At 48.7% G+C, this 26757-nt stretch overlaps 2 protein-coding genes across 5 annotated transcripts in view; one reads left to right on the top strand and one right to left on the bottom strand.

The window, feature by feature from the left end:
- UBAC2 (UBA domain containing 2) overlaps positions 1-5137 on the top strand; it is a 93708-nt gene extending 88571 nt beyond the window's left edge. For all 4 annotated transcript variants that reach the window (XM_042809464.1, XM_042809461.1, XM_042809462.1 and 1 more), the window contains 2 exons: positions 822-944; positions 4279-5137. In XM_042809464.1, the coding sequence (XP_042665398.1) occupies positions 822-944; positions 4279-4386 (231 nt within the window). In that variant the 3' untranslated portion in view covers positions 4387-5137. The remainder of the gene's footprint in view (positions 1-821; positions 945-4278) is intronic.
- Positions 5138-9170: 4033 nt separating this feature from the next.
- LOC122155970 (G-protein coupled receptor 183-like) lies at positions 9171-11873 on the bottom strand. Its single transcript, XM_042810359.1, has 2 exons — positions 11812-11873; positions 9171-10941 (listed from the first exon to the last, which is right to left on the bottom strand). The coding sequence occupies exon 2, from the start codon at positions 10913-10915 to the stop codon at positions 9860-9862; it is 1056 nt and encodes a 351-aa protein (XP_042666293.1). The 5' UTR covers positions 10916-10941; positions 11812-11873; the 3' UTR covers positions 9171-9859.
- Positions 11874-26757: the final 14884 nt, after the last annotated feature.

The raw sequence follows: 26757 nt of genomic DNA, 5'->3' as shown, positions 1-26757 counted from the left end.
CAAGCTCATGGAAGAAAGATGGATCATTCCCGGGCAATGATAAAGCTTGCACTTTGCATTCTGTGTGTCTTACTGTTTTAAGGCTTCAAGCTGAGCTGTTAAAGTTTCTGTTCAGTGATTTATGCCATACTTACGTTACTGCTGTGTATTTATGTTATTACCATGTAGTCAGAAAATGATTCGGCACTGGAGTACAGCCAGTTTCTGCAGTGGTAGTAATGCAATGAAGTTAGGTAAGTCTGTCACAGTCATATTGGTGTCACAGAAATAATCACTGGTGTGGAAAGTCTATCACGGGTATCCTGCAAGTTGAGCTTGTGATCAGCAGCATGTGCTCTGAGTTTCCTGATGTGTTTTTGTGGATGCAGTGAAAAGCATCTTTGCTTCTTCTCCCTGCTTCTTTATTTCACTCTTACCCACGTAAAGCAAGCACATGCAGGACATGCTGTTGCATCCCTTGCCAGACACGAAGTCTGGCACAAAGTCACAAAGAGAGCAGGCTCTTCAGCCTCAGAAACCTAGCACTGTAGTGAGCCATATCACCCACAACATATGTGACACAAGAAGTATTAGCAAGAAATCAGGCAGTCCTTTCTTCATTTTATTAGCACTTTTCCTTAGCTTACAGCAGCTACTTCCAGTAGCTAGGAAAGAGGTAACAAGTCCCAGTTTTCACTTCACCAAAAGCTTCAGCAGCTCTTGTTTGAGATAAGCGTTTCGCTCAAGTGTTTGCCTTCTGTATTATGTGGGATGGATGGTCTTTATGTGTAAAAGAACCTGTAGTTCTTTTTGGAAAGACTGACAGCAGTGTCTGGTTTCAGGGTGGGATGATTAACTGGAATAGACTGTTTCCTCCTCTACGTCATAGACACAATGAGAATTACCAAGATCATCACCCATCTGAGCAAGACACACCTCCACCTACTGAGGTTTCTGAAGAACAGGTAATTTTTTCTTTTAATATTTCATTAAAAAAGCTGTTTTTAGGAATTACCTCTGTTTTTTGGTTTGTTTGTTTGTTTGTTTTGTCTGGTGACACAACTTCTTAATCATTCCCTGCAGCAGCATAAATAGAAATCCCAGTTAACAGTCACAATACAGGGACGGTGACTCGTCATTATCTTTCAAACTGGAGTTGCATGTCAACTTGGGAATTACTGCTTTTATGCGTAACTTTTCATTCCTTATATTTAAAGGTTAGACAATTTCACAAGTGGGGCTGATATGTTTCAAAAAAAAAAAAAAAAGGAAGAATGGCAAATAGATTTCATCATTCTCCCTGTAGACATACAGCTCTTCCTGCACTGAGGTCTCCAGCTTAAGTTCCCAACTTGGTCATGTGGCTGTTTGGAAATAAAAACGTTCTGCCAGCCTTGGGCTGCAGCAGACACTTGTGGGGTGTTTCCCTACATAATATGGTTGACTGATTTTGTATACTGTTGCCACAGAGAAGTTTGTCTTTTCTGCCTAGTGTAGATTTAGACCTGTAGTGTAGATGTAGATTTCTGTTGATAATTTGTTTTCTCCAAAGAGAGGATTTGCTAGGAAGTTTAAGAATTGGATATTAATCTTGTTTCTTTATTCAGGATTTATTGTGTGCAGTCAAGTTCTCTGAGTTTTAGCCCATCTGCAGTTAGCTGCACTGGCCTTTTTATTTTCTAAGGTATCTGCTATTCTTCAGTGAGAATAGGTTCCAAGAGTGAGTTCCTCTTTCCCCTTTTTCTGCTTCAAGGAGACAAATCAGTACCTGCTAGTGCCATGCTGTTATTTCCAGTTAGTTTAAAATGAGATTGTTCCAAAGAGAAAACTTTGCTATGATCCAATTTCCAGTTTTGATTCAATGTTAGATTATGTCCCAAATTAACTGAACTGGTGGTTTTGATTGAGAACTTGTTGGCCTACATCAGAAAAGTTAAAAAAAAAATAATTTAAAATTAAAAAATAAACCAATCAACAAGAAAGAAAGAAAGAAAGAGAGAGAGAGAGAGAGAGAGAGAGGAGAGAAAAACAATAGAAAATCCCCCACTAAAGAACACCTTCTGAGACCAGTCTGAAATTTTGACCAGCCTAAAAGCCTATCCAGTGCCGGGAGTAAAGTGACAAATTCTGTATGTATGGACTGTACTGTTGTGCTGGAACTCATGTAACAGTTTTTCGTCCAACCTGTGCTGTCTTCTGACCTCAAACCTGGCCCAGGCTCAGCTGTATGAAAGCACTTCGGTATATGCTTACATGTTGTAATGCACTGAAGTTGTAAAGATCACCCAGTTGCTGCCATCTGAAATGCTGTCTGGTTGCCTTGCGAGGTAGAGAGTTACCCAAGCACCTTTGATTTTTCAGATTTGTGCTAATAAATCTGTAAATCGTCTGAGAATGGCAGAAGTGCAAGGTTGTGCCTGTTCTTTGGATTCAGATTTGTAAGCGTTAGCAACGTCTGGTAGAAAAATCTGTGCTTCTCGTGGATTTTTTAGCACCTTCAATTACTGTTACCAGCATTCAACTCAGTTTCCTCGTGCTGGATTCTGTGGTTAAAATGTACTCAGATAAACAGAGCTTTCTGCTGTTAAAATGTATTTCCCATCATGCCCTCTGGATGTTTCTGCAAATGGGAGCATCGAAACACCATCCACCGCTTCTTGAAAGCCAAAGTTACAATTCATGCCCACTGCCATAAAAACCTTTCATCTGAATTGTATTGCTGTGGTTAGCTTTTATTTCCATTGCCTGACCTCTTTCTCATAAAAATCGTTATCTTAGGTGAAAAGTCAGAAAAGGGAACTTCAGAAAGTTACTGGTTATGAGATCCAGATTGATGTTGCAGTGATGTTGAAAGTAACGATTTGTTTCTCTCTCTACAAGAAGGTGAGAAACTGACACTAAGTGATAGAGCGAGAAGGGGAAATGCAAAAAAGGATGGTAGCATTTTTGATATTTTGACAGCCAAGGTAGCAGTATTCAAACATTTTGTAACAGCGAATTTAGATCGAGAGAACCAGAACTCCCACCTCTGGCCACTCTTAGCAAGACTATATTTCTCAATAAGCCACCAAAGCAGCAGAGATTAAAAATCCTGAGTTCTTTCTTCCAAGAGGCATTTCAAATACGACCACATATTGTTAATGTGTCACAGGATGCAGAGGATCTCAGCTGCATTCCTGCTTGCTTGGTTCTGTGCAACAGGCTCCATGCCAGCCTCCAGACGGCCACCAGGGCTACCAGGCCACTCTGGACCTGCAGCTCCCACCTCACAGCCCACCCGCAGGCATGAGCAGGATGGAGAGTGCCTCCTGCTGCCCCTGGCCATGCTTCATTCTGCGTGCTGCCCCCCTCTCTGGATGATTAAATATAAAAGTGAATTAGTTACATTGTGACTTTCACTTGTACCTAATAGAGAGCCATAGTTTTCAAGTGTAATTTCAATCAAAACTTAGCCGTAGATTTAATTAGATGTATGTACTTTTTTTAACATGTAGTAATTTGTGATACTTTGAGTATCTATTAGCACAGGGGAAAAGGTTAGGTGTCAAGAACATGATGTTGCAAAGAATGATAATTGATTACTGGTCACCAAAATGATTCTCTCAGTGTGCCCATTTCGAGGTAACTCGTCCATCACATGGCATTGACTTGCCCTGTTCTGAAAACATTTGGAATCCTTCCATGAATTTTACTGAACTGATTTAAGTATCTCTGTGCCTCTGTTTCAGGATTAGCTTTCAGGTTGGCTGTAAAAACCACCTGGAGCAAACGTTTTGGGCTTTTTAATGACCTTTGGAGAATTCAGGTTTTTTTCAAGCAGAGCACAGCTAAGTGTAAACGTGCAGGTCTTCCCATCTGCTGTAAGATTTCCTATTTGGGTCAGCGTTGGGCTCTGCAGGGCACGTTCTTCTCTAGAGCAGTGAGCCCTGGGGTCAGGCTGCCCTTGGCATGTAAGGTGCCAAGGTGAAAAACAGAAAAAATGCCAGCCAGACAACAAAGCTTACTTTCTATTTCACTCTTCTTTCAAAACTGGGTCGGGGTTGAAAACACAGCAAAAGACTGGTTCTGAACAAGTGATCACAGAGCACTCGTCTCACTCTCTCTCTCTGGCGGTGTTTTCAAGCATGCTGTCACAGACAAGTCTTTGTGGCGGTGCCCATGTGCGCTTGCACGCTCTTCAGATAGATAAGCTTCTGAACAGTGGAAAAACAAGTGATCCCTGACACTGTTAAATAGGTAATGCACACATCATCTGAGTAAAACTGTTGGTTCAGTAGTTTTATGTTACTTCTCTTACAGGTTGCACGACTTATGGAGATGGGATTTTCCAGGGGAGACGCTCTGGAAGCTCTGAGGGCTTCAAATAATGACTTAAATGTAGCCACTAATTTTCTACTGCAGCACTGATGATTATGTGAGCGATGAAGGAACTCTCCCCGTGGGTTTGTACGCTCCCGAAGGGGACACAGCCACCTGCTGGACAGACTGATGCAGGTCGGCCCTGCCGAGCCGGCAGGAAGGAGAAGTGGGCTCCGCGTGACTGCTTAGTGAATGACGTGAGCTGTTCCCAAGCCTTCGAATCAACCGGTGGTTTCTATTCTGGTTATCCTTTTCAAAGTAAATTTAGTTTCTACTTATTACTGGATATCACCTAAATTTATTTTTTAAATAAAATAGGTGGTTTTTTTTCCTTGTAAATCATTGTTAGACACGTTATCGAACTGAATGACTAAGAAAACATGCTCCTACAACCACAACAACCAGATTGACCCATTAAGGAACGGTGTGCTTTCTTTGTTTGCCCGTCTGATTTCTCTAGCTTACATGTTATGTTACAGTACTTGATTTCTGACTGCAGTAATAAGGTGTTCAACGGTCACTTCATGTTCAACTCACTGAAGTGTTATGAGATTATACTGTCACTCCAGAAACTTTTATTAATGCCTGTAATATTTTGTTTCCTGAATTCCTTTTTAAATAAAAGTCATCATTCAGCACATAATAATGCACAGATAGGGTACAAGAAAATTTATATGGTGTATTACAAGCAATGATAAGTGACCACTGTACACTTAAATTTTGCAAATGGAGTAGATTGCTGTTCAGACACAGGGCATGAGGATACTCACTGGAAGCAATAAAGGTGAATTGAATGAGACAACGAGGTCAGAACTGCAGTAATTTGAATGACATCCATGTCTGATTCAGACAGGCTTCTGCATCAGTGGATGTGTGCTGTGTCTGATGCGCCAGGTTTGTATTTTGAGCTGACTACACACCGTCTTCAAGGAAAAATATACAAAGCTATCTTTTCTATGCAGTTCCAATTTTCTACTTTCAGAGTTGTGGGTGATCCTCATTTGCTGAATCTTTTCTTTATGAAGTAGTTAATGGCAGATGGAGTGCCAACCATAAGAGTGGCTCAGAGTAACACAGGAGTCAACGGGACACTGCTGCCAAGGTAGCATAGTGCTGGCTTTGAAGTGTAGATGGATGGGTAAAGTTGTGTGGCTTGACTCTCAGCAGTGCTCATTGTGAGCACATCAGGAGCTTTAGGAGGTGGGTAGGACACCAAGCTGAAGTAATACGGTATTTCAAACTGCAACTCCATGAAACCCCTGCATACATGTGTCCCAGACATTGAATGTCAGCTGTTGTGTATGTACTTTCGTTGGTGTGTTGAGTATATATGTGTCTATTTATACATGTACAGGCATATTTAACACATACATGTGTTCAGAATAAGATACAGGTCCTCAGGAGCATGAGGCTATAGTGGGTGAAAAGGGAATGAGATGCAAGAACACTGGGAAGAGAAGGGTGTTTGGGAAATCCAACAGAATGCGTGTGTTCATATGTGTTCATACTGGACATGTGTCCAGTTGCATTTCGCTTGGAATATTTGCTGGGGAATCACAGCACAATATTTAGGAACTGAGAGATACATTGGTTTTTTGTTGATGTTGTTTGTTTGAGGGGTTTTTTTAGTTCACTGATAAGACTAAAAATGGTCCTTCCAGCATGCGAGTCCTTATGCAGGCATAACATCCAACTTCTTCATCTTTAGGCACATAACAGGCTTCTGTAATAAAGCCAGTGTCCTGTGCATGTGTGTGTGTGTGTGCAGGCTGGGGGTGCTTCTATACCCAAATGGCTGGAAACTGGCTGCCTTAGGAAGGGCAACTGTTGGAATATCTTCTTAAAAAAATACAGTAATTTGTGTAAGCAAAAGTTTTTAAGTTTGAAATAATCAGACTCTTCCTCCACAAATGTTTTATCATAATCAGCAATAAAGACTAAGACATTCTTTCAGACGTAAAATGTTGTCTGAAGGAAATAAAGGTCCACCTTCCCTGGATGGACTGAACAGAACACATGGACACGTGCCCTGTTCTGGGGACAGGCACAACAAGCATTTCTTACATGGAATTTTAAAGCATAAAGGAAGCATCCTGGGCACACTGGTGGATATTGTCCAAGTCTCAATCCTTGACTGCTGTTATCTATACAGAGGGTATCCGAAGGCCGCGCTTTGGAAAGCCCCATTTCACAACATATCAAACATGAGGGGTGAAGCTCAGGTCTTGGTGATGTCAGCTAGAAACCTGACTTCTGCAGAAGAATCTATTGCTCAGAATGCTCCCAGGGCTGTGATTTCCAACCGGGGAAAAAAGAAGAAAAAAAAAAGAAGTGGTGAAAGGAGGGGTCCCTGATGCAGTTGAGCAGAGTTCCTGTTTTGTACAAGAAAGCTCCGCTGCACCAGAGCTGGGGAAGACCTCAGTCTCCTCTTGATTGTGACACATCTGTGCATGAGGAGAGTGGTCCTTCCAGCCCTCACAGTGCCCAGTGCAGCTTTAAATGTCATCATGCAGTTCCTTTTTGAGGTGTGACACAAAGATATGTTTAGGCTGTGAGATAAAGCGGATTGCTTTTCTATGGAGAGGATTTTAAGTCCCTAGGTAATGGTAGCTGCTTTTCAGACTTCTCTAACAGCATGGGAATGTCACCGTGAAACAACATCACGGTACTTCGCTGCGGACTTTCCTAGATGACTGTGGGACTTGGAAATATACCTGCAGTTGTTTGCATTTGTGGAAAACTGCCTGGTGAGCAGTTCTCAAGCCCAAGCTCTTTGCTGAGACACAGAGTGGTTGGGCTCTGTACCTCACCCAAACTTTTCCCTCTCCCAGAGCAAAGACCATGTGCTGCTGAGGTGAGCATTTGGGTGCCAGGCCTGCTACCTCCCTCTGGTCCCGGAGCACGGGATGGAAGTCTCATGGCTTCTGTCTGAAACGAGAACCAAGCAAGCAAGTATAGTGCAAGGTAGTATCATAGAATGGGTTTAATTTCTTGTGTGTGTTCTCCTAAGTGAGACTGACTTTCTTTAAGTGGATAGTCATAGAAATGAGTTTTTTATAAAGGAGCATAAACACTATTTTATTAGTAGAGTCACGTGAGCACACAAGCACTACATGTGTTTATATATGCACACACACTATTTAATTATATCTGTGTATGAGTTTCTGTAAAGCATACAGGACTTGGTTTAACACTTCATGGTATTGTTCCTCCTTTGCTGGGAAGAGGGGCCATGGCTGCAGAAAGAGCACACAGTTCTACATTGAAATTCAAGAGGGTGTGCACCACTGGGTGCCATCAGCCCAATCATGAGATGGGGAGTGGTGGAGGGGACAGGGACTGCTTGGCTGAACTGAAGGCAGCATCTTCTCTGGCCTTTCAGCCAGAGAAAAGTAGGCAACGAACCTGGCATTTAAGTTTAATGAAGAAGACATGAGTGAGATGGGGCTCAGAGGAACAAGTGAGAGATGGAATAACATGAGCAGATCAGCAGTGTGGCTGAGCCTGTACAGAAAATCCACCCATGGTTTTTCTTGTAGGAACGTCTGCTAAGGTCATCCACCCATTTCACTTGGTTGCTTTTGCATGAAGTGCTGCTTTTACCCAGGGAGGAGCACAGCACGGTCAGTCCCAGCCAATCTCAGATGTAAAGTGGAGCCCAGTGTCGCCCCAGCAAGTGATGGAGTGTTGATGGCAGCTGATGGAGACCTGCAGGCAGGAGCTGCTCGGTGAGAGGCTGTTGGGTTCAGTTGATGCACGCACTTTCACATGGCAACATCATGGTGCTATACGAGGATGGGTATCCTGGTGTGAAACGGGGAGTTCCAGGTATGGTTTAAAGAAGAAAAGTTAGTATGAAAATAGAACTGTTGGAAACCCCAGGCAGGTCCCAGCTCCCCCTGTCAGCAGAAGATGTGCTGCCAAGTGTTGCCACGTGCTCCCAGCAGGCCAGCAGCTCCCTCCCGCTGCGTTCGCTCCCCTGATGTTATCTTGGCGGGTGCCTGCAACTGCAGGCATCCCTCATCTGATGGCAGCAGCATGGCGCTGGGTGCAGGCACGTTTGCACTGAGAAGGATGTCAGGAAGGGAGCAAAAGCTGTGGCAATGCAGTTACTGATAGGAGCTGATAAGAGGAGGGATGAAATGTTCTCAGCGAGTTCACACATGAGTGAGGTGAGCAGCAGGAAACATGCATGTCTCAGTGCTGCGAAAACGTGCTGGCTGAGGCAAGCATTATGCAATGAATGAAATGTGGAGAAGGTGCTCTGTGCCCGTGGGGGAGGATACTGTGATTGTCTTATTGTGGTGAAATGCCCCATTTTCACACTTCTGCATCAGCTGTGGAGCAGAGCACCAGGAGGGCCTCCATGGGAGGAGACAGAGCGGAGTAACACCTCTGCGAGGGAGCCCCTCCTTGCAACCCCTGATCCTCTGCTGGACAAACAAAGCCACCAACCTCCTGTGCATGGTGGCCCAGCTCCCAGCAGGTTGTGTGCTGGACATCCACACTGGGCTCCTTTGCAGTGCTCAGACCACAAATACCCCTCGGTTACTGCCCACCAGCTCTTCCACGCCCATTGTAATGTGTTTTTTGGACACAGGCTCCCTTCAGGCCAGCACTGAGTTTAGACTGCCGGGAGCAGGGCTCGGGTACCCTGCAGGGCTCTGCTGGAGGCCCTTCCAACCTCAGGTACATCCCTGCAGTCACCTGTGTGCAGGTGAAGCTATTTTCATCCAAAAGATAACTCATGCACACTGAAAGAGCTGCACACACCTGTATGATTAACCTCCAAGCAAGAAATGTTACTGCCTTCAAGAACGAATTCTGGTAATCAGAAGTATCATTAATGGAACTGCTTTAAAGTTAGGCAAAAGAAAGCTGGTTTTCCTCCTCTTCATATCTCTGTGCATATCTGTGTCCCTTCCAGCCTCCAGTACAAAACCATGAAATCTGGTTTGCTTGTGTCCAGCCCTGTAGTCCATCAAATTCAGAGGGGAGCTGTGGAGCTCCTAGGTCACACCAACCTTTTCCTTACTGCACAGGCTTTGATGGGAACCAGATGCCTCCTGGCTCTGGTGAGGGTCATGTGTGACCTACCCTTAGCGAGGCCCCAGGAACAGCCTGGTTTGGCTCATGTTCCAGTCCTCATCTTCAAGGGAAGGTCAGCCAAAGCAGAGCAAGACCACCATCAGTCCCTTTTGTGGGAAGAGTGAGGTGGATTAATGTTGCAGGGAACCATGCACTTCCTCCCAGTGCCACAGAGGGGACCAGGATCTGCTCACATGGTGCCCACTTGCCACCCATCCCGTGCAGTGCGTGGTGAAGGGACAGCAGCAAGCTGCTCTTCATCCTTGCAGGGAAAGAGCTGCAGGCAGCAGCTGGGTTGGTGCTGTGTTAGCTGCGCAAAAGCCCCTGGTTCCAGGCAGAGCGGTGGGGTCTGGTCCTGCTCTGCGGCCCGGCCCCACGGCTGCTGCAGGGAATGGTCCACACGCTGCCAGATGGAGAGAACAGGAGGGTCACGTTAGACAGAGCTGGAGCCGGGCGGCTGGCTGTTGCTGTTGCTCTCAGAGGGGGTCTTGGCAGTGGAGGAGGTGGCCATGGAGCCGCTGTTCCTGAAGATGCGGAGAAGCCTCCGCTTATAGCCTCGGAAGGCAAAGAAGTAGATGATGGGGTCAATGCAGCAGTTGAAGTTCATGAATGCCACGGTGATTTGCAGAGACATCTTGAAGGCCTGCTGCTCATGGCAAGATGGCTGGTGGAGGATCTTCCTGACCATGAACTGGACGATGTTGATGTGGTAGGGGCTGAAGCAAAGCAGGAGGGCCAGCAGCACCACCAAGATGACTGTGAAGGCCCGGCGGTGGTGCCCATTCCTCACTGTCAGTGGGTTCTCCTTGGCGGTCTGGCAGAGCTTGAGGTTGATCCGCACATAGCACACCAAGATGATGCCCACGGGCAGGAAGAAGCCGAGCACACAGGCCACCAGGAGCAGGTAGGGCAGCTTGGGAATCTCCTCGAAGTTGAAGTACTCCATACACGTCAGCTTGTCACCCATCCGGCGCGTCATGGGCCGCAGCAGGAGCGGTGCCGTCTGCAGGAACACCAGGAACCAGACGAGGGCGCAGACAGCCCTGGCACGGCTGACCCTGCGGGTCCTGCCAGGGTGCCTGGTGTGCACCACAGCGATGTAGCGGTCCACGCTGACGCAGGTCATGAAGTAGATGCTCACGTAGGTGTTCATGTAGAAGACAAAGGCGGTGACCCGGCAGAACCAGTCCCCAAAGGGCCAGTTAAACTCCAGGACGTAGTAGGCGATCCTGCCAGGCAGCGCCAGTGTGAAGAGGGCGTCGGACAGAGCCAGGTTCACCAGGTAGAGGTCGGTGGAGTTGAGTTTCTTCTTCCTGCGCTGGAAGGTGATGCAGAGGGCCAGGATGTTTCCGCAGGCGCCGAACACCAGCAGGGCAGTGTAGAAGAGGGAGAAGGTGACCTTGGCAGAGAAGTGATGGTTATGCACATTGCAGCTGCTCTGGTTGGAGGTGATGTTGGCAGGTGCAGACATGGCCACCACTGCAGCCATTTTGGAGCGTCTCGTGAGCCTTCTCTCTGAGGATAGGAACAGCTGTAAAAGCCCAGCAGCGGGAGCAGCACCCTCAGGGCTGTCCCTTCATGCTCCCTGCCACCCCCCGCCTGTCCGTCCTGCTCCTCACCACCCCCAGCAGCACACAGCCCAAGTCATTTGGAAAAATGCATCTCTCGTGATTTCGGTGTGAGCGGTGCAACAAAGGCTGTGACTCATTGTCTTCTTTCTGCTTCTTGTCAGCATCTCTTTTTCTTTCTTTTTTTTTTTTTATTAAAACATCCAAGCAATACCAGAAAGGATGGCAGTGCGTGGGGAGAGCAGTTGCATCTTGTACAAACAAGGTCCCAAAGTCATCCTGTGGCAGTGAGATCTTTGATTCATCACCACAGGGGCAATGGGGAGATTCACTGAGAAAACAGCCAGATGGGGCTGGGGGGAGCTCAGGGGTGCAGGCATAATTGCAAGGGAGCAGAAGCAGAAACAAAAAATTCAAAGAAAAGAGAGATTCCAGCCATCCTCATGCATACAACGCCCCATGCCATGCACAGATGTGAGAGGGGCATTCCCTGCTACCAAACGACACACCCTCCTTCTCCTTGATGTGCTTTGGACTGTGGGTCAGTGCCTCCTGAGTCCTCCATCACACTGCTCCATTCCAAAACAGCCCTATCCATTCACATCCCATCCCTCCCTGCCTGTTCCCTTCCAACCCATCTGCATTCCATCCATCCTAGTCTGTTCTCATCCACTTGATCTCCATCCCATCCTGCCCATCTCCATTCCATCCACGCCTGTCCATTCCCATCCCACCCTTCCCTGTCCCATCCTGCCCTATCCAGCCCCATCCATCCCATCCATCCCCACACTATCCATCCTTTGCGTACACTGCTTACCTCCCGCTGCTGTTCTGAGGTCGTGTCCCCTGTCCTGTTGCTCTGTGGACACTCAGCCCCACACTACCTCCTACTCCCTGAGGTGTGAACAGACGGAGAGACACACTGACAGACACAGGCATACACCCACTCCCCTTCACCCTCCTCCCCTTCCTCTTGCCCTGGCTCCGCGTGGACCCTCCCTGCAGGGCTCCTGCTGTGTGAGTGAGCGCCTCTCGGTATTGGCTCACGCTATAAAAGCACCGGGAGGTTTGGGCTTTTTTTTTTTTTTCCTTCTTAGATTTAGTAAAGCTGTTCTCACTGGGCTTTTTTTTTTTTTTTTTTTTTTTTTTTTTTTCTTCCTTTCTTGATGTACGAGAGACATTTGGCTGCTGCGGGGTTATTCTGAGTAGAAGCAGATAAATGACTGTACCTGCACAGCAATCGCTCCTGACATCTCTGCCGACTTTGGGTTTTACTCTGAAAACGTCCGTGAGGACACAAAACGCAAGTGAGCCAGGAAAGCAGCTCCAGCCCTACTTCACATGCTCAGCCCCTTGGCCACAGAAGCCTGATGGGACCCCAACAAAGCCTGGACAAACCCTGGTGCAGCCTATAGTGTGGAACATCCCAGGCTGTCCCTCATTGCACTTCTGGGGGCAAATCTCCCTCTTTCGAGGGATGGAGAGACCATCAGGCATTGCTTCTTGAGACACAGACTGAAAGTTAGATTATTTGCCTTTTATTCTTAGGCTGCTGCTGGTGGGATGCGCTTCCCCATGTGCACCATTTACTGAAGTCTGATGGAGCTTTCAAATCCCAGGAGGATTTTTATTCCCTTCTCAGTGATTTGGGGTTTTTCCTTGGTGGCGGTGATGATCTGGCTTATTTTTTTTGTTTTCTTCCTTCCAAAAACTCCCAATTAGCTAGGAAATTCCCACCAAGGGGCATTCAGGGTGCTACTGAAAAACTGAGGCCAAGAAAAGTCAAGGTTAAGGTCATAGTTAAACTTAAATTTCCCTTTGTTGTAGTAAAGCTCAACTAATTATTTAATTGCATAATACTTGTAATGCTTTACAACAGAACAGCATTAAACTCAGCACTAATCTCTGTACTCGTGGATGGTGAGTCATGCGTATAGAAATTACACAGTGAATGGTATTGCCATGAACCACTATGACTTAAAGACTAATAGTGAAAATCTGCTCGCAACCATCTATGAATGGATCTACTTCTCTAGCTTAGGGGTCTGTATCGCTTGAGAGAAAGGATCTGCTGTGGAGACAATATTCCTTAGTAAGATGGGCTTTCTACCTGCGCAGCTGGCAATAATTAAGCCACCCAAACCTGCATGGTTCTCAGATGTCCTTGAGTTTCCTTCTCCATCATGGCAATGCCCGGGGAGTGCACTTCTGAGTGCACACCCAAGAGCAAATATGGGACCGACTTTTAGCCAGCATGCATCGTGGGCTGTGAGGTACCCCATGCTCCCACTGAGGTCACCAGGGTGAGTGCTGCCTGGCCCAGGAGAGGTTCTTGGCTGCATTCCTGGTGCGCTTATCAGGAGAGTTTTCTGTGGAAAACCTGAAAGCATCATCCCCAGGCCAGACCTGCTGTCCCCATCCATCCCTAGGGCTGCTTGATGGGTGCAAGAAGGCACCACAACACCAGGATGCTGGACAGAGACCAAAGATCTCCCAAGGGAAGGAAAAGCCAGAGGAGGGATGGGCCCTGCTGGCACCACCAGCCTCAATCACAATCAAGGAAGCCCAAAGATCCCACTGTTTCTTCCAGGGCCAGTGCATGTATGCTTGGGAATAAGGAGGGTGAAAGCAATGAGCTTCACCTGATTTTATTTCTTTTCAGTGCAGAAGAAAGGAAGTGGCTTCTTCTGTGCAAAACACAGACCTGCCCTGCATGCAGCAGGTGCAGCCTACAGACGTGCAGCCCAGCCCCACCCGCTGCATGGCCCCACCAAACCCTTCCATGCTGCACCCACAGCTCCTTCAGGCCAGAAACCTGGCGTGGTGGACCAGAAGCTCTGGTGGAGCTCCTGCCTCTGAAGCACCCACGGGGTGCAAGACAGGTGGGGTCTGGCAGCTCCAAGGCAGCCAGAGGTGCAGAGCCCACCATAGTGCAGCCTGTTCAGCGTGGTTACATGTTGGTGTTACCCACCCTCCAATCCCCCTGCAAGGCCCTGACATGAGGGCATGACATGAGGGCTGCAAGCTGGCCCAGGTATTCTGGAGCTCCCTGCACCCCGTCTTCGATCCTGGAAGCCTTTACCCATGAGCTTTGTGTTGCCCAGCAGAAGGGCCTGCCAGTGACTCCTCTGGGAGCTGGTCCCTCAAGCCAGTGTCACACATGTCACCATCACTCAGCCCCTCAAGTCTGGTTTGCTTGTTCCACTCATGTTTGGCTCCATCAGTGCAGCGGCTTTCGTAGAATCATAGAATAGTTCAGGTTGGAAGAGACCTCTAAGATCACCCAGTCCAACCACCAGCCCATCCCCACTGTGCCCACTGCCCATGTCCCTCAGTGCCGCATTCACACCGTTCACAAACACCTCCAGGGACAGTGACTCCACCACATCCCTGGGGCAGGCTGTGCCTCACCACTCTTTCTGAGAAGAAGCTTTTCCTATTATCCAGCCTACTCGCACCTGAGCCCCTGCATTGTCCCACCAAGAGCCACCATTATCTCCATCTCCCTCTTGACCCACAGGCTGCGGGGCCTTGCTCCTCAGGACCAGAGCCCATGGGGTCAGTGGGGAGAGCTTGCAAAGGCCTCATACATGAGGGCACCAGGCTTGCCGCACTTGTGATCCCCATACCCAAAGCAGTGTTGCTGGCAGAGCCTGTCCCAGAGCCTCATGTTGAGCAGGCAGCATCCCCTCCTGCCAGGGGTGGCAGGAAGCTTTGCACTTTCTTTCCATTGTATCATCATCTCTCCTGGCTTCCTCCCCACTTAAGCTGTGGCTGCTGCTTTTGTCTTCAGGTGCAAAACATTGTCAGGAAGCTCGGGGTTTATACATAAAATCTCCCATCCAGGTGCTTTTGGTTTCAACACATGAGGCAGGGATTTTCCCCACTGGGTGCCTGGCTGTTCACCTGGTGGGGAGCAGGACCACCAAGAGAGCAGCTGGTTTTGGCAGCAGCTGTGGGGGGAGCAAGGCATTTGGGAGGCATCAATTCAATGGAAACTATTGAGATTCTTACTACTTTGTGAAGAAAATCTCAAGAAAATAATTGAGTATTCTCGAAACCTGATCTCATCCTAAATCTTTGTCAGGATAAACATGTAATGATGCATGCTTCAGGAGATGACACCGAAGCCCCACACAGCGTAGAGGATCGCTGAGAGGCTGCACACAGCACTGCTCAAGACCAGTTGGCTGCAGGAGGTGTCCCAAGGCCTGACAGCACTCAGCCCTGGGCTCCCAAGCTGGGAGAAATTCGCATTATGAGGCAACTTCCTCTGCTGAGTGTGAGCGGTGCCGGTCCCACGCCGCCCCGCAGCTGAGAAGCTCCATTTTGATTCTGCAGGAATGAGATGAAAGTTGTCTGAGTATCTGATTTCTGTGGTTAAAAACAATGTAAAAACGTTTGTTTAAGAAAAAAAGAAGAAAAAAAAAAAAGCAATCAGAAGGCGGGTTTGGAGATCAGAGGTCCTATTTTTGTCTGTTTTTCCTCACAGTGGGGCCGCACACGCTATGCGTGCACACACACTTGTAGGGTGCAGCTGTGGCACCGGCGAGAGCAGCGCAGTGCTGGAGAGCTGGGCTCCATTGCCTGGGGAGCGGCCTGCACTCTGCTGGGCCTGGCTGCCTGGATGTGGCACGGCACGTGGGCTTGCCAGTGGCCTCTCCTGGCTTGTTAAATGCAACTTGAAGGTGGCTCCTTGGTGCCTTGCTGTGGATGAGGGGCACCTCATAATATAGTAGAATCGTTTTAGTTGGAAGGGACTTTCAACGGTCATCAATTGTCACCTATTCCAACCCCCAGCAATGAACAGGGACACCCAATGCTAGATCTGCTTGCTCACAGCCACATCCAGCCAGACTCTATGTCTCCAGGGATGGGGCATCCACCGCCTCCCTGGGCAACCTGTTCCAGTGCCTCACCACCCTTGTCATTAAGAACATTTTCCTTATATCCAATATAATGGATCCCAAATGGCCAAAAGCTGGCGGCCACGTCCCTGTGAGCACCCTGCCTCATCAAGGTGCTCTTCCTCAGGGGCCCACACCTCCCTGCGAAACCACAGCCTTGTTTTTATGTCTGAAAATGGAATGTTTCTCTTGAATTATAGTGGGAGAAATTGCTAATCTGTTTTTTTGGTAGAATTTCCCAGCTGCGTTCATCCCCTAGCTGTGTTTCCACAACAGCCCCAACCCAAACAATACCTGCTGGGCCAAAGCTGTACAGAACCGAAAGACGTCACGTAACAGAAAGTGCTGGGGAAGCGTAACCACAGAGCGTGCTGCAGCCCAACCTCCTGCCCTGCTCCCAGAGCAGAGGATGCTCCTGTTTGTGTGTGCAGACGTACATATCTCACACGTAGGCTTGTATCCAGTTCTGGGCTCCGCAGTACAGGAGAGATGTGGAGTTACTGGAGGCTCCAGCAAACAGCCATGAGGATGATGAAAGGACTGGAGCATCTCCCCCATGAGAAAAGGCTGAGAGAGCTGTGACTGCTCAGCCTGCAGTAGGGGAGCCTCAGGAGGATGCTATTAATGATCTTTCATTAATTACAACATTGGATTAATATTAATGATTAATCAATACATGAAGGGAGGGTGCAGAGAGGATGGAACTCTTCCCTGTGATGCCCAGTGCCAGGAGAGGAGGCCCTGGGCACAAACTGTATCCCCGGAGGCTCCCCCTGAACACCAGGAGCAGTGCTGCGCTGTGCGGGTGCCGGCTCCCCCTGAACACCAGGAGCAGTGCTGCGCTGTGCGGGTGCCGGAGCACTGGCAGCACTGGCACAGGCTGCCCAGAGGCTGTGGGGTCTCCTCCCTGCAGCTCTCCAGAACCGCCTGGCCGTGGGCCTGGGCACCCTGCTCTGGGTGGTGCTGCTGGAGCAGGGGCTGGGACACGGGGACACAGAGGGACACAGAGGGCCCTGCCTGCCTCAGCCAGACTGGGGTTCTGGGATCTCCAAACAGCAGAGAATGTCGTAGGCAGCTGGGAAAATGGGAATAGAGAAGCAATTTTAACACTCAGTGGTAAATGGAAAGCAATATTTCTGGGTGTGCCCTCAGCTTTGCTTTTAAACTTTCCCACGGAGGACCATATTCATGCAACACATTGTAGAAGGTTGCAAAAAAAATCGGCTGTTAGTTCTCATGGGCCACAAAGGCTTTTGGGGGGTTCTCTTGCTTAGCTACGCTATTTTATAACCTCAGAAAGGTTGAAAGTTACTGGGGGTAGAGAACAGAGATGTTCCGGCATTCTTCAGCTGCGTGGCAAAACAGGGTGAGAGTCTTCCCCCAGTTAAACAGTACCAAATTCTGCGTGGGTCCTGCATTTCTCTGCAGATCCCTTCCCTGACTGGGCTGTTGCCCTGCTGACCACCTCAGACAGACAGACAGAGCACTTCATTCAGCAGCCCCACATTCTTTCTGTCCCTCACGATTCTGTGCAACTACCCAAGAAAATGTCTGATTTTAAATCCATACATTTAAATCCATACATTTAATCAGGTTATGGGTTTGGGGTTTTTTGTTTTTTGTTTTTTGGTAATGCCTTAAACATCTGGATTACGCTGAGGGATTTCTTCTCCAGTCTGCAAATGATGTTCTTTAGGGCTTTACTTGCAAGATCAGACAGATAGATCTTAAACCTTACCACTTTAAACAACCACTGGATTTGATCATTTCCATGCATTCATTTTACACCTTTCCTTCTCCCTGCTCATCTCCTGAGCCCACACGGCAGCTGGTCTCCTGCCTCATGCACCCATGAGTGTGGTTACCAAATGATTCCCTTCATAGTGGTATTTTTGCTTCCTGGGGTTTCACTCTCTTCACATGTACTGATGTTTTAGCTGCTAATGCTTACTGAGAACACTTGGCTCTCTGAGCTTGTCTGCAGCAACCAGCGCTGCGCTGCTGCCACATGCATCATTCTAAAACGCTCAGTTGGAGGGAAGCGTTTGGTTCTTCACACCCCTCATCAAAGCCTGACCTCAAAGTTATTTAAAATCGTGGTTACTTTTAAATAATGTTCAAATGCAGAAACGGGTCCCCATCCTCACACAGCTACAGTGCCTGCACTGCTATGGCATCCCACCTGTTCTTTAGCAGTGCCCAGCTTTGTCGTGTGCCTGGTGCAATGTCACCTGGGGCTGACACCTCTGCAGAGGGTAGCATTTGTGCCCTTATGCATGGAAGGCTCTGCCATCATGGCCCTCCTCTGCCTGTGATGCTTTAGGGGAGCTGGGACCACTCCGGGTGCTGGTGGTCAGCATCGTGATGGGTCAGAGCTGATCTGACAACAAACAGGAATCACACAGAATAGTTCTAAAAGAACAAGAAACAAAGGGGGTTTCTGAAGGAAATTTGAAGGGGACAGTAATTTCCCATCTCTCCAGAGCTGTAGTCATCTGATCACTTTGGTTGGCCTTGGCCATTGATTACTAAACATGGAACTTCACATGAGATGACCGACGTGCCTCTTTAGCACTTTCTGAGAGCACATCCAGTCAGGCTGTGACAATGGAGTCATTGTCCTGATCTGACATGAGCACCAACTTCTAGGAAGGATAAAATCAGTACTCGCTAGAAATGAAGATAGTGTTGTTTCAGCAGCTAGCCTTACTCACTCTTTGGGAGGTGCAGATAAGGATCACAGAAGCATAGAATCATAGAATCAATCATAGAATCATGAAATAGCTTGGATTGGATTGGAAGAGACCTCTAAGATCATTAAGTTCCATCCCCCTGCCACAGGCAGGCTTGCCAACTGCTAGATTAAGTACTAGATCAGATTGCCCAGGGCCCCATTCATCCTTGGCTTGAACACCTCCATGGATGGGGCATCCATAGCCTCTCTGAGCAGCCTGTGCCAGCACCTCACTGCCCTCTCCATGAGAAACTTCCACCTGACATCTAATCTAAACGTCCCCTCCTTTAATTTTAACCATTCCCCTTGCACTATCACTATCTACCCATGTAAAAAGTTGATTTTCCTCCTGTTTATAAACTCCCCTTAAATACTGGAATATTGAAAGATGATCACACTGGTTTCACATATCAATAGCGTGGCTGGCTGTCAGACTGTGTCTCCCCCTGAAAAAGCAATTTCTGTATTAATCTCCTTCTCACTGTTATGAGGGTTACTGGGCCATTCTGGACACCACCAGCAGAACTGTGGGTCCCACCATCCTCCCCAAGCACAGGGCATTTTCTGGTATGATTCATGTTGACAGTGGAATTCATGTTTGTAATTGGGTGTAGGCTGGGGTGAAGGTGATTTTATGCTCAGAAATGTGCTTTATTCTTGAGATGTGGGTATCTTCATCCTACTTTTTTGGATATAGCATGTCTGTGGGCAGATTCCATGCAGCCAGCTGGGTGTAGGAGCCCCCAAGGTTGTTGTGAAAGGAGAAAGTCTTTGAAAAGGCATTATGCTGAACAGGGAAAGAGCGTGCACTGCTTGGATGCAGTATGCCAGAAACCAGTTTGAGGTAAAAGAGAGATTTCACACTGAGGTCCCTTAGCAAAGTCCACTGAGAAAGTGTAATGAGATTCATATTCAAAAGAAATATCCCCAAGCAGAGACCACGCTCTCCACAGGACAAGCGTAGAGGAGATCCACTGGGCACCCCCAGTGCTGCTCTGCTCCTGCAGCACAGGATAAAAGCCACCCAGTGCTGGGATGAGCCTCAGCACAGTGACATGTCAACACCTGCAGGGCTTACAGGGGGCTCTGGACAAACCAAAGCCATGCTGGTTCTGTCCCTTCATAAGATGCCCAGTGCCTATTGGGGTGCTGGCACTCTGATTCTCCTCTCTTCAGCCACAGACCAGCAAGGAGCGCTCCCATCCAAGTTGCATCCTAAGCAAGTTCTCTTCACTCTCAAATCAAAGAAGCTCTCAATGACTTACCTGTCTGATAGGCTTGAGCTCAGGACGGTGACACAGAGCTGTCAGCATGTCCTGGTGCAGATTCATTCAGGTTGTGGGCAAAAGGTGATTCTCATCTCCAGTGATGGGCTGCACATCAATTGCAAAGCCCTGCAACAGCACTCACCCTGTATAGGCAAGGAGGGAGGTGTGTATGGCTCCATATCCCAGGAGGTGCAGAAAGGAGACAAGGGCTGAGCAAATCAGCCTATGTTGGCTGCAGTGCTTGGGGTTTGCCCTGGAATCTCGTCTGGGGTGAGAGGGCCAGCAGGCTGCTGGGAGGTACAGGAAGAAGTGCAAGAGAAGGAGACATCCTATTCTTCTTCCCCCTCCTCGCAGACCCACCTGGAGCTGGGAGAGAATGCAGGGGGAGATGGGGATGACGGCTCCCAACCCAGATCCTCTGCAAAACTGGGAACGCTAAAGAAATGGTGAGGAGGCAGTAAAAGGGGAAGACAGCAAAAAGTATTTGTTAATCCTTGGGTGCCGTTTTTAGGATTGGTAGGGTGCAATCTGCGGTTCTACACGATCCATTGAAATGGCACAAGGAACGTGAGGAACGTCAGTTTGGAATTAGGCAGTAGCTGTGATTAAGCACCGGATTAATCTCCACTTTCTGAAAGAACTAGCTCTGTTAATAGGAAAAACACAGGGCAGCAGCCCCGCACAAAGCCTCCGCCAGCAACCACGGGCACCCTTGGGTGCAAACAGCAGAGCCCGCGTCGCCCAAACGCCGATTCCCTTCGCTGTCTCGGAGGTGATAACGAACAGCAGCCGTCCTTACAAGATTTTCGCTGGGTTGCGGAGGAAGAGCAGCTTCCCCGCTAGAGGTCACCGTTTGTACGACGTTGCGGGCGGGCCGTGGGCAGAGCCGCGGGGCGCTTGTTTGATGTACTGCTGTTAGTTGTTAGCAACATGACATGTTTCAATGAAATCTAATCACCGTGGCGGTCACAGAATCACAGAGTCACAGAATGGCAAGGGTTGGAAGGGACCTCAAGAATCATGAAGCTCCAACCACAACCCCCCTGCCACAGGTAGGGCCACCGATCTCCATGTTTAATACTACACCAGGCTGCCCATCCAACCCGGCCTTGAACACCTTCAAAGAGGGGATCAGAGGGTTTATCTCTGCCCCAGGGCTTCCCCAACCTCCTTCCTTTGATGTTTTCACCGCCCTCGAGTTCGGTCCTCAGCCGCTGGGGCTGGCAGGCCTCCATTTGCATGCCTCAAACCTTGCTGGGTAGGGTGAAGTCTGAAAGTCCCCGCCGTGGTCTGAGCCAGGTTTCACTTTGAATGGCTGGGTTGTCTCAAAGCCAAACTGAGGCAAAGCCTCAGGCTAACTCAAGCCTCGGGCTGTTGCACCTCGTCTCTTATGGCTAGAGGGAAGTCATTTGCAGCCCTTTCACTCCGCCATCCCTCCTGTTAGAAACCAGACACAACACCCTCAGTTTTGGGGTGAAACTGAGAGCGGGGTTTGCTGTCAGTGACTAGCTCTGCATCTTGCTGCTGGAAATGCCGGCAGCAAATCACATCGAGCAAACCCACTCTTGCTTTCCCTGCTGGTGCTGCCTGCACCCCTGTGCCAGCACTGTGTGTGGGGGGGGAATGTGTGGGGTCGTACAGCACAAGGATGGCACTGCCCTACAGGGACCCCAGCATCCCCCGTTGGAAACACTGCTCTTGCAGTGGGCGCTTTCATGTTCCCAGAGCATTCCAACTCGCTCCTGAACTTTGCAGGCACATCTTAACCACCTGCATTTGTACAGGCAGTCACACTGCACAGCTCTGCAGCCCATTGGGCTTCATGGGGGGAGTGGGAGGAATAGTGGTGAGAGGAGTTAGGTAGAAGAGGGTTTGCTACCACCTGAATTTGCAAAGGAGAAAGTGGCAGCCGTGTTTCTCACCCTGGGCACAGAGCCCATGTTCCCAGGCAGTGGGTGGGCCCCAGCAGCCAAGCAGGAACAGTGCTGGGCTGCAGCAGCAGCACTACTGTTGTTCTTTACCTCCGTTAACATTAGTCATCACGAGAGCAAACTTTGCTTCCTGGTAAATAAAAAGGTGCCGGTGCAGCTGCTGTATTTGAATTCATTGTCAGGGATAGTCGTTGATACACAGGTGGAGAAGGAAGAAGGAAAGACGCCAAGAGGAGGATGCACACCTCTATAAGGGCAGCAGGGTCAGTGCACGGTGCATCACGTAAAGCCCCTCGTGGTGCCCACGCTGCCCCACAGCCAGGGTAAATGCTGATGCCTTTCCCGGGGCATCTCTTTGGCAAGTGGGGCACATCGAGCAGAGGAAGGTGAAGGTCCAGAGCCATTCCTTGCTCACATACCCCTCTTGTCCAGCTGGGTGTGAGCTCAGCAGGCCACTTCTCACTAGGGCGCCTGTGCGTACTTTTACAGCCCAGGTCAGAACTGGCTCCTGCAAGCTGCAGTGCTGGTGCCCCAGCCCTATCCTTTGCTAGGCATTGCAGGGGCAGAGCACAAGTGCTGGGCTGTGTGGTGTTCCCTTCTCTGTGCTACAGAGCTCTTACAGCAGCTGTGGAAAATCAATAGGAAAATGTTGCTAATAAACCCTGTGAACCATAAGACTGAAATTATCAAAAGCCAGTGCAGCTTTACTGCATTTTATGCCAATTTGATAAAATCTGCTTCTCATCTAACCTTGGAGGTGTGTGACCAGAGTGATTGATTGAAAGCAGGCCAGGAGAAGCCCAAATGAAAAACCCACTGTGGGTATGGGACAAACTCCATTATGGGAGGCAGGTGCTGATTAGAGACCATAAACACCTGAAGTGAAATAACAGGGTGAGTTGAGGCGATGGAACACGCATTGCTCTTAGGAACCATATGGGAAGGTGAATCGCAAGGAATTGCAGGCTGATAGGAGGCTGCTCCCAGCACCAAATGGCTGCAGAGGGGCCTATCCACACCACGTTTGCTATTCAGTGAGATCTGGAGAGCATTTCTTAAGCCAGTGTTTACACAGCACAAGGATCTTGGTGCAGTTCAGCTTTGCATCACTTCTGATTGCTCTGTTGATAAACCATGGCGAGATGTAAGCCAGGAAAAGGCTGAGAGATAGCACAGGTTCTTGGTTTTGTTAAAGGAAATTTATGATATTTTGACAGAGTGACTTTTTGAAATACAGAAGTACAGCATGAATGTTTCTCACGTTAAACCACTACATTTGTCCAGTGAGAGTTGGTGTCTCTGGATGCAGCACCTACACTCAGGTATCTGCAGAGCAGCTGTCTTCATGTGAGAAACAAATTTAAACTCTAATGTTGATGGAGGCCCAACCAGTGAAGCTGAGATCTTCTGCAGTCTCAAGTGGGGAAGAGAAAGCAGGGAAAATTGAATCTGGGAGCAATATTGGGTACAGCCTTGAAGCTTAATCAGTGAATTTTAAAAGAGAGCAGCTCTGTTGGTTTATATTTCTTAAATTTGAGACATAATCCTGCTCTGATTTGAGTCAACAGGAGTTTTGCTGTTGATTTCAGAGGGACAAGAATCAGGCACTCTGTCTGCTCCAGGCCTGACTGTTTTATTTGGAAATTTAACTTTTTAAAACACGCACTTTGCTCTTAAAAAGCTACAAAGTAGAGCAAGTAATTACATTAGGCTCTACCTGAAGCTCCAGAGAATTAATACAAAGGCTGCTCGGCTCTCACCAACTTTCACTGTTAGTTTTACTAGCGCCATATGCAGCTCTACCTTACCTGCTTGGTTCTTGTTTCACTTAGGAAACTCATTGGAGCTTTTGCTATTTTCTTTTAAGAGGAGCTTACAATATACACAAACAAGGGCTCTAGGGAGTGGGGACCAGCTCGGTGGCCCACTTGGTGTCCATATCAAAGAAATCAGAGTGGGAGCAGGTCTGCTTGCTCCGTGACCCCATACTTTCTGCAAACATTGCTCAGGAAAGCTCTCCTTTGGGTGGTTTGTGTGGCTTGCTGTCAGACAAGAGCCTGTGAAGTGAGATTTATGGTGTTGTTTGGAGCACTGCTGTGGCCCAGGAGGTGGGGAGCTGGGAGAGGGGTGGCAGCAGCAGCCTGGAGCTGTTGAAAGGCTGGGGACAGCCAGGAAAGGGTTTGAGGGCAATTTTCCAAGGACAGCTGGGAAAGGGTGTGTGCAGAGGAGATATTTTGCTAGAATAAGCAAATCCTGTGGTTTTCACACTGCTAATCCCAAGGTAGGAGAAGAACTGAAGGTGAATTTAGCACCAGCTGCAAATCACACAGATAAGACTTCACATAAAGTTCAAGGCAGGGATTGTCTTCCAGCAGATGGCTTTGCTTGGCAGAGGAAAAGTTTCTGCACACAGACAGGCTCAGTCTGAAAGACGGGACATAGAAGTAATGTCTGAGCAGAAAAGGATGAGGGATTTGTCACCATGAGACTGAAAAATGAAGCAAAGCTTTGCCTGCACCATGCCATGCAGCAGCGTGTAAGTGGCAGAAAAAGGAAAGGAAAGGTGGCAAACAAGGGGCATCCAGGTTGATCCTCAGGAGGTGTCACGCTTGCAGGTTCTTGTCCTGATGGGGGATTTCAACCACCCAGGTATCTGCTGGCATAGCAGCATGGCGGGGGGCAGACAATCCAGGAGGTTCCTGGAGTCTGTTGAGGACAACTTCCTGGTCCAGGTAATAGATGGACCAACCCAAGGTGAAGCCTTACTGGACCTGGTGCTCATTAATGCAGTGGAGAGCATTGGAGAGGTTAAGATTGGAGGCAGCCTGGGCTGTAGTGACCACGAATTGGTGGAGTTTGTGATCTTGAAGTATGTGGCCCTGGCAAAAAGCAGAGCTAGGACCCTGTGCTTTAGGAGAGTGAACTTCTGGCTGCTGAGTGGGATCCCCTGGGAAACTGTCCTTAAGGGCATGGGTACAGAAAAAAGCAGCTCTTTAAGGACACCCTTCTGAGAGCACGATGACTCTCCATCCCTCAGCATCCCCCAGCAGAAGTCGAGCAGAGGAGGCAGGCGACCACTGGGGCTGTGCAAGCTCAAACTGAGAGAAAAGAGGGAAATGTACAGAAAATGGAAGCAGGGTTGTGTAGGCTAGGAAGAATACAGGGCTGTTGTCCGTGTGTATAGAGATAGGATTAGGAAAGCCAAGGCATAGATGGAGCTGAACTTGGCAAGGGATGTGAAAAATAACAAGAAAGGGTTCTACAAGTACATAGCCAGGAGGAGACAGGCCAAGGAGAGTGTTCCCCCTCTGATGAAAGGTAACAGGGAGCTGGCTTCTTCAGATGTGGAAAAAGCTGAGGTACTCAATGAGTGCTTTGCCTCAGTCTTCATGAGAGGTAAGGCTTCCTGTGTTTGCCAGGACCATGAACCTCTAGGTGAGTGGTTTCTGTCCCACTGTAATGGTAGAATAGGTCCAAGTTCTCCTCATGAAATTGAAAATTTAGAAGTCCATGGGGCCAGATGATATCCATCCTAGGGTTCTGAAAGATGGCTGATGTGGTTGCCAAGCTGCTCTCCATCATATTTGAAAAATTGTGGCTGTCTGGTGAAGTCCCTGGTGACTGGAAAAAGGGAAACGTTACTCCCATTTTTAAGAAAGGCAGAAAGGAAGACCCGGGGCACTACGGGCTGGTGAGCTTCACCTTCGTGTCTGGGAAGATCATGGAGCAGATCCTCCTAGAAGCTATGTTAAGGCACGTATGGGATAAAGAGGTGATTTAAGACAGCCAGCAGATCGTGCCTGACCAATCTGGTGGCCTTCTATGATGGAATGACGGCTTTGGTGGATGGGGGAAGGGCTATGGATGTCATCTACCTGAACTTCTGCAAAGCCTTTGACATGATCCGTCACCACATCCTTCTCTCTAAATTGGTGAGGTGTGGATTTGAAGGATGGACTGTTTGATGGATTAGGAATCATCTGGCTGGACGCAGCCAAAGGGTTGTGATCAATGGTTCTGTGTCAGGGTGGAGGCCAGTCACAAGCGGTGTCCCTCAGGGTTCAGTCTTGGGACCGGTGCTCTCCAGCACCTTTACCAATGACATAGACAGTGGCATTAAGTGTGCCCTCAGCAAGTTTGTGGATGACACCAAGCTGAGCAGTGCAGTCAATACTTTGGAAGGAAAGGAAGCCATCCACAGTGACCTGGACAGGCAGCAGAAGTGGGCCCATGAAAATGTAATGAAGTTCAACAAGGCCAAGTGCAGGGTGCTGCACTTGGGCTGGGGCAATCCCAGGTACTTATAGAAAATGGGAGAAAATCTCCTTGAGAGCAGCCCTGCAGAGAAGGACTTGGGGGTCCTGGTGGACAAGAAGCTGGACATGAGCCAGCAGTGTGCGCTTGCAGCCAGGAAGGCCAACTGTGTTCTGGGCTGCATTAAAAAAGGGGTGGCCAGCAGGGAGAGGGAGGTGATTGTCCTCCTCTACTCGGCTCTCGTGAGGCCCCATCTGCAGTACTGCATCCAGGCCTGGGGAGCCCAGTACAGGAAGGACATGGAGCTCTTGGAGCGGGTCCAGAGGAGGGCCACTAAGATGATCAGAGGGCTGGAGCACCTCTCCTGTGAGGAAAGTTTGAGGGAACTGGGCTTGTTTAGCCTGGAGAAAACTCCGAGGAGACCTCATTGTGGCCTTCCAGGGAGCATATAAACAGGAGGGGAATGGCTGTTTATGAGGGTGGATAGTGATAGGACAAGGAGGAATGGTTTTAACTGAGACAGGGGAGGTTTAGGTTAGATATTAGGAGGAAGTTTTTCACTCAGAGGGTGGTGACACATGGAACAGGTTGCCCAAGGAGGCTGTGGATGCCCCATCCCTGGAGGCATTCAAGGCCAGGCTGGATGTGGCTCTGGGCAGCCTGGTCTGG

This window comes from Centrocercus urophasianus, unplaced genomic scaffold, assembly GCF_019232065.1.
Source record: "Centrocercus urophasianus isolate 14NV4802_14NV808 unplaced genomic scaffold, USGS_Curo_1.0 seq_12, whole genome shotgun sequence".
Classification (NCBI taxonomy): Eukaryota; Metazoa; Chordata; class Aves; order Galliformes; family Phasianidae; genus Centrocercus; species Centrocercus urophasianus.
Note: the sequence above shows the minus strand (reverse complement) of the source record. Positions and strands in the feature narration are given on the sequence as shown.